The 6,097-nt window shown below is 49.4% G+C and overlaps 1 protein-coding gene across 2 annotated transcripts; it reads right to left on the bottom strand.

Moving 5' to 3' along the window:
- Nucleotides 1–749: 749 nt before the first annotated feature.
- GPR3 (G protein-coupled receptor 3) lies at nt 750–4,843 on the bottom strand. 2 transcript variants are annotated; one of them, XM_083455891.1, is made up of 2 exons: nt 4,463–4,843; nt 750–3,113 (listed from the first exon to the last, which is right to left on the bottom strand). In XM_083455891.1, exon 2 carries the CDS (start codon nt 3,095–3,097, stop codon nt 2,108–2,110), a length of 990 nt encoding a protein of 329 aa, XP_083312017.1. In that variant the 5' UTR covers nt 3,098–3,113; nt 4,463–4,843; the 3' UTR covers nt 750–2,107. The 2 variants fall into 2 exon arrangements, with proteins under 2 accessions (XP_083312017.1, XP_083312018.1); XM_083455892.1 differs by lacking the exon at nt 4,463–4,843 and adding an exon at nt 4,355–4,450.
- Between the last annotated feature and the right edge of the window lie 1,254 nt (nt 4,844–6,097).

Here is a 6,097-nt window from a genome sequence, read left to right on the forward strand (position 1 = left end):
ACTCTAGGGCCCCCCCAACCTGCAAGTGACAGCACGGAGAGCAGCAAATGATCTGCAAACAGGCCCCTGTGCTTTTGGATCTTGTGGGGATCTTTGCAAGCCGGAGGGACTGTTGTGGGCACCACACCACAACAAAGCACACCCCACTACCTGTTCTGTTAGCTCTAGTGGGATGTTAGTTTGAAGCCTCCAGTGGGAAGAAGGGTGTGGAGGGACCCTGGGGGCCTCTGGGGGGGGTGCATGTGTGCCCGTGGGCACCACGTTGGCAACCCCAGATACTACTTGGGGAAGAGAAGGGCCATGTTAGTTGTGTGCTTCACAGCTTGAAGTAACACACACTGCTGTTTTTTAAAAGGGACCTTCTTTGTGGCCCATAAGACCATGAAATGAAGATCTGAAATTAACAACATGCCCCAGTGTCTTTGCATATAATACCTACATTCTCAGTGACAAGAATAGCTCTGTGCAGGAGGGTCGTGGCAATACTTTGCTGGTATTCGCTGTGACTCAACTCCCAGAGTTTCATATCCAAAATGAGTTTTTGCTGTCAAGGTGTTTTCCACCTGAAATGACTAATTAGGCTGCTGTTTGAGGGTGCAAGGCAGGGGGCAGCAACAGGTTTAGGGGTGAGAATGCGCAGCATCGGCACAGGAGCCCTTTCCGTCTCTGCAGCTGGCCCTGGAGCAACCTCTGCCACCTGCAAAACAACAAGCACAACCCCCCCCCCCCAAAAGCAGCAGGCAGCCACGTGTATCACAAAATTATCTTTATTTCTCTGATGGCTGTAAACAAAAGTGTACAGTACTTCTCAACTCATACAGAGCCTTTTCTATAAGCTGCTCTGCAACACAGTAGTAAAAACATCAGATTTCCAAAAGTGCCTTGTTACATTAATTTCCTTGCCAGGATTTGTGCAAATTCAGAGGAGCAGGGGAGGAAATACAGTATATAGATCAGCTTGGCCCAGCCCCTTCCTGGATGTTACTCGACATAAACCCCCCAGATGGCCAATGCTTGGGACAATGGGAGCTTTTGCTGAACAACATCTGGAGGGCACCAGGTTAAGAAAGGTTGATTTATAGACTACGTGATCCATGGTTTTCAATGTTGGCTGTTCTGTTTCCCCGTAGTCAGAAATGCCCCCCCCCCTTTCTCCTGTGCATGACAGTTTCTAGTGCAATGACTGTGATTCTTAAATCACTTATTTTAGAGTATTACCTCTGAGGTTCATGACAGCACGATCCTAGGCATGCCTACTTAGATGTAAGTCCCACTGAGTTCTATGGGACTTGCTCCCTGGTAAATGTGTCTAGGATTGTAGCCTTAGCAACATATTAATCTCTTTCAACTCACATTGTTTATAGCTAATAGTTATACATTCCATTTGTTAATACTGGCTTTGCTAGACATGCAAAATAATCCTCCTCTGTCCCTGTTCCCCCACCTTCGTATTTTTATGTGCATTAAAACAGAACGAACACCAGAGGGCAGCAAAATACAGAACAGGGGGAAATCTATTTTGTTTCTAAAAGCTGGAAAATAGAAATAAATAATGTGTACATTTATTTTAGAAGCTGGCAAATTTCAGGTCTCTCTCTTCTTCCATCAGTTAGGTGGGGTGGGAGAAATAAAAGATGGAGTAGGGGATACAATGGAATTTGTTTAAATGTAGAAAAATATTTTCTGAAGATCTGAGGTAATTAAGGCTGTAGGAACTCAAAAAGCAAGGTCAAAAGGTCTTGAGGTTTCTTCCCATTTAAGAAAATAATGCATTACAAAGATCTCAAACAAACAACTGACAGCAGATTTTGGACATGTAACTAACACACAGACACACACACACACATACACACACGCAAACACACAGACAGACACACACCAATCTGTCCGAAACACGTTTGTGTTTTGTTTTTTAATGTATGGATTAAAAAAATAAACGATATATATTTCTCTCTTCTTTCCCTAAGTGAAAAATAAATAAAAAGATAAAACGGCAAGTTCACTCACATAAGGGAAAGGACATTAGGAAGGGGAGAAATGAAGGAGGGGGAAAGGATTTTTGCGAATTAGTCTTTGAGCAGCGCAGGATCCTTGGGAGTGGAATGACTCAGACGTCACTGGGAGATCTGGACCGGAAAGGCATGGTGGAAGAAATGCAGCCGCAGCAGATAGTCCACAACACTTTTTGGATTTCTTGGTTCCTGAAGGCATAGATCACAGGGTTGATCATGGAATTGTAGGTAGCCGGGAGTATTGTCATATAGGTGTAGAGAGCTGGGTACGTGTAATCTCCGAGGAGGCAGTAAATGGCAAAGGGGAGCCAACAGGAAGCAAAAGTCCCCAGGATGACAGCCAAGGTGGAGATGCCTTTCCTGGTGGTGACGTAGTGCGAAGTGGCCAAGAAGTGTCTCTGGAGGGCAATCTGCTGTGCGTGCCTACAGACGATCTTGCAGATCTGCACGTAGAGCTGCAACATCATGGCGAAGACCATGAAGAAGGAGATGGAGAGGATGATGAGGTTGTTCTTGGTCAGGGGTTTGACGATGCTGCAGGTGGAGTCGTCCTTCAGGCAGTTCCAGCCCATGACGGGCAGCAGTCCGAAGCAGATGGAGACCCCCCAGGTGATGATGAGCATGATGTATGTCCGGGTCACCGTCCTTTCCGAATAGTAGGTCAGCGCATTGTAGAGGGACAGGTACCGGTCTATGGTGATGGCCAGGAGGCTGCCCACGCTGGCGGTGAAGGAGCACACCAAGAGGCCCACCGTGATGAGGTTCACCACCTGGGACTGGATGCAGTAAACAAAGGCAAAGTGGAAGATGAGGCCCAAGCCGGCCAGCAGGTCTGCGGTGGCTAAGCTCCCGATCAGGAGGAACATCGGAGTCCGGAAGGCAGGGGTGTAGAAAATGATGGCCACCACAATGGCATTCTCGCAGGAGATGATGGTCCCGGAAACACAAAGCACCACGTCCCAAGGATTCAAGGGAAGAGGAGGAGGAGCTTCGGAGAGATACAGGGAATTGCTGCTGCCATTGCTGGGCAGGAACCAGCCGGGCTGCTGGTCTTCAGTGGCATTGAGGCGCACCTCCTCTTTCATGCTGTCCGCTGATGACCTGCAGTGGCACAAAAACACCCACTTAGCATCCTCTGAGACATGATGGAAATCGGCAGGCGTTTGTAAGTGTCTGGGGACCAGGTGTGTGTGTGTGTGTGTGTGTGTGTGTGTGAATGGAGGTGGGTGGGGTTTTTAGAACCAACTCCAGCCTTTATGGTGCTAGGAATCAAGGCAGAGGCAAACAGGCTACCTTTCAGTGCTGAAGTTTGCTGCTGGTGGTAGGAGTGCCCATCAAAATGCCACCCCTGTTGCACGTGATGGCTGCATGCTTCTTATCTATGGTCTCTGGATGGGATATTTCTGGCAAGGGCCTGTCATTGTTTGCCATCATTCTTCCCCCCCCCCTTTCTTTTTTCTCAAATAAAGCCATCAAGATAAAGGATAGTAAACAAAATGCCACTATTGTTTCTGGTCAACGTACGCTTCCCCGGATTACATCACCACTGCGTACCTGGCAATAATCTTCCTTCCTTCCTTCCTTCACCCCCTCCCTTGCCCAAAACACACACAGACTGAGCTCTCTCAAATCACCGACTTTCCCCAAAGTTTACGCAAGACTCTATAATGGAAAACTGTAAGAAGACAATGGTGCAGCTCTTAGGCTGATTACAGTCTTTTGGCACCAAAAGCATCACCGGTGGATTTGTAAGGTCTGGCAGCAGCCTGCTCATCTCAGCCTTTGCCACAGAGCTGACATTGTTATTACATATGCCAAAGACCGGGCACCGGGGTTTTGCTCCCTTTTCTTCTTTGCTTGTCTGTTGTACTAACCCCCAACGCTTGAGTCTATTTGGTCATCATGCCATGTCGTGCCTAGTAAAATTCAGGCAGTTATCTATTAGAAATTATTTCCCCCAAATTCATACTGCAGAGCTACATTCTGGTTTGCTTCCTGGAGACAGGGCTACAGTGGGGAATGCTATATGTGGGTGAGAAAGTGAGACAGAGGTTTGGATGCTTCTAAACCCCTTCCTCTCTTTTGCCCGGGGACTAAGAATGCATGCAAGCCATACCCCTTGCAGAACTACAATTCCCAGCACCCTTAACAAACTACAGTTCCCAGGAGTATTTTGGGGTGTCCTTTAAATGTATGCCATGTCTGCAACCCTGTCCATGTCTACTCAGAAGTCAGTCTCATTTAGTTCACTGAGGCTTCCTCCCAGGTAAAAGCATACAGGATTGCAGCTCTGAGGCTTAATTTTTAAATGGATTTCTTTGGGGGGGGGAGGGGGGTCTCACCTTTTGCATTGGGAAAGGGGCTTTGATGCAGAGAAGCTGGTCTGTCCTGAGCATGTCAAATACTGCGGAAAAGAGGAGGGCGGCGATGGTGGCGGCGGCGGCACTTACCTCGGGTGATGTTCCAGAACAGGAGGCTGCACATTCAATCGGGATGGAGGGGAGGGGGGTCCGCTGCCTCGCGCGTCCGATTGGGTGGCTGCAGGACAAGGAATCCGCCTCTCTCAATGCAGATGCCCTCGGTCCTCCTATACCAGGAGGGCTGCGGACTGCAGGCTCCGTTGCAGCTGCAATCCGAAGAGCAGCGAGGCTGGCTGGCAGGCAGACTGGCAAGGAGAAGCGCGGAGTTATACTTGAACAAGCCCCCTTTTTGAGGGTGACTCACACTTCAGGCTTTGGGGCTGGGGCGGCTCCTCACTTCGCATGTCTTTCTCCCGGGTGACGTCAATGGGCGGCGGGAGCCAATCACCTGGCTGCAGAGGATAGGGGCGCGCGCGCGCCTTGTGGCATAGTAAAGCTGGAGAATTCCATTCATAAAAAAGGGAATGTATGCAAAATAACAATAATAATAATAGACAGCACCGCTGGGGCTCTTGATGCGTAACCAGCAGGTGCCTTCCCCCTCCTCCTCCTCCTTCCGCCCACCCTGCCCTTCCAAAGTCCTCTGCGGAAAAGGAATTGTGAAGGGAGGAGGAGGAGGAGGAGGGGAGGAAGAGGATTCCCCGACCGGGAGCAGCACTGTGGTCCAAGCAGGGCCGGATTTCAGTCTTTCAAATATCAGCAGTACCCTCTGCTGGCTCAAAATTCGGCACCTCCCACCTCTCGCCATGTCTTCTGTTCAATTCACTACGTCATAGTTGTGGCACCCGCTAGGCTGGGTGCCCAGTGCTGTGGACCAGTCATGCTGCCCTAAATCCGCCTCTGGTCCAAGGACATAATGGAGGAAAGAGCTGGTGGTGTGGCTGGTTTATGATGCGCCAGGTTGGGTCTCTATGAGGACGAGGCATGAATGGGACAAAACATTTCGAGCCTCAGGTCCGACTCGCCCATGAGGCAAGGTGAGGCAAGCGCCTCAGGCAGCAGAATCCACCAGGGCAGCCAATCCAGTCTCCAAGAAATGTATTGCCCGCTGCTGCCACAGTGACAGCAACAGTTGTGGCATACTCCTTGGAGGCCAGATCTGCTGTCCTCTTGGCAGTCCCCCTCTTGGCAAATAAGAGGTGCTGCCTCTTTTATCCCACCCTTGTTCCGGATGTAGATCAGTATATGTCCCTAAACCTCATGCCCAAGCAAATGTGGAAGTCAGATCATGGAGATTCCCTCTCCTTTTATCTCTCACCGAGGGCATAATGATTCATCTGCCACACTGAGCGTTGTCCCTCAAGTTGAGAGCATGGACGTCTCTCCATGGGATGGTTTTACTGATCAAAGCTTTGCCTCAATTTACTTTGTACTTAGATGCTGGATTTCTGCCTGTGCTCCTTGTCTGAAGTCTTTGGGTATAGTTCTGCATGAGCTGGTGTGACAGGGGTAGGGAAATTGTGGCTTAAACTTAAATTAGTCCCAGCCAGCAAGCCCTCTTAGGTTAGGTGGGAGTTGTAGTCCAACCACCTCTGGAGGGCTACCTCTGCTCTGCTGTGGGACATCATGCCTGAGTTGATTTTAAAAGGTTTTCTGACCAAATCTGGCCTTCTGAATGAGCCTTAAGCAAGAACATAAGAGAAGCCTGCTACATTAGCCAATGGC

This window comes from Podarcis tiliguerta (genome assembly GCF_965153285.1).
Source record: "Podarcis tiliguerta genome assembly, chromosome: 8".
Classification (NCBI taxonomy): domain Eukaryota; kingdom Metazoa; phylum Chordata; class Lepidosauria; order Squamata; family Lacertidae; genus Podarcis; species Podarcis tiliguerta.

Excerpts from the sequence above, each read along its gene's own strand:
- GPR3 (XM_083455891.1), bottom strand. The coding sequence starts at position 3,097 with ATGAAAGAGGAGGTGCGCCTCAATGCCACTGAAGACCAGCAGCCCGGC.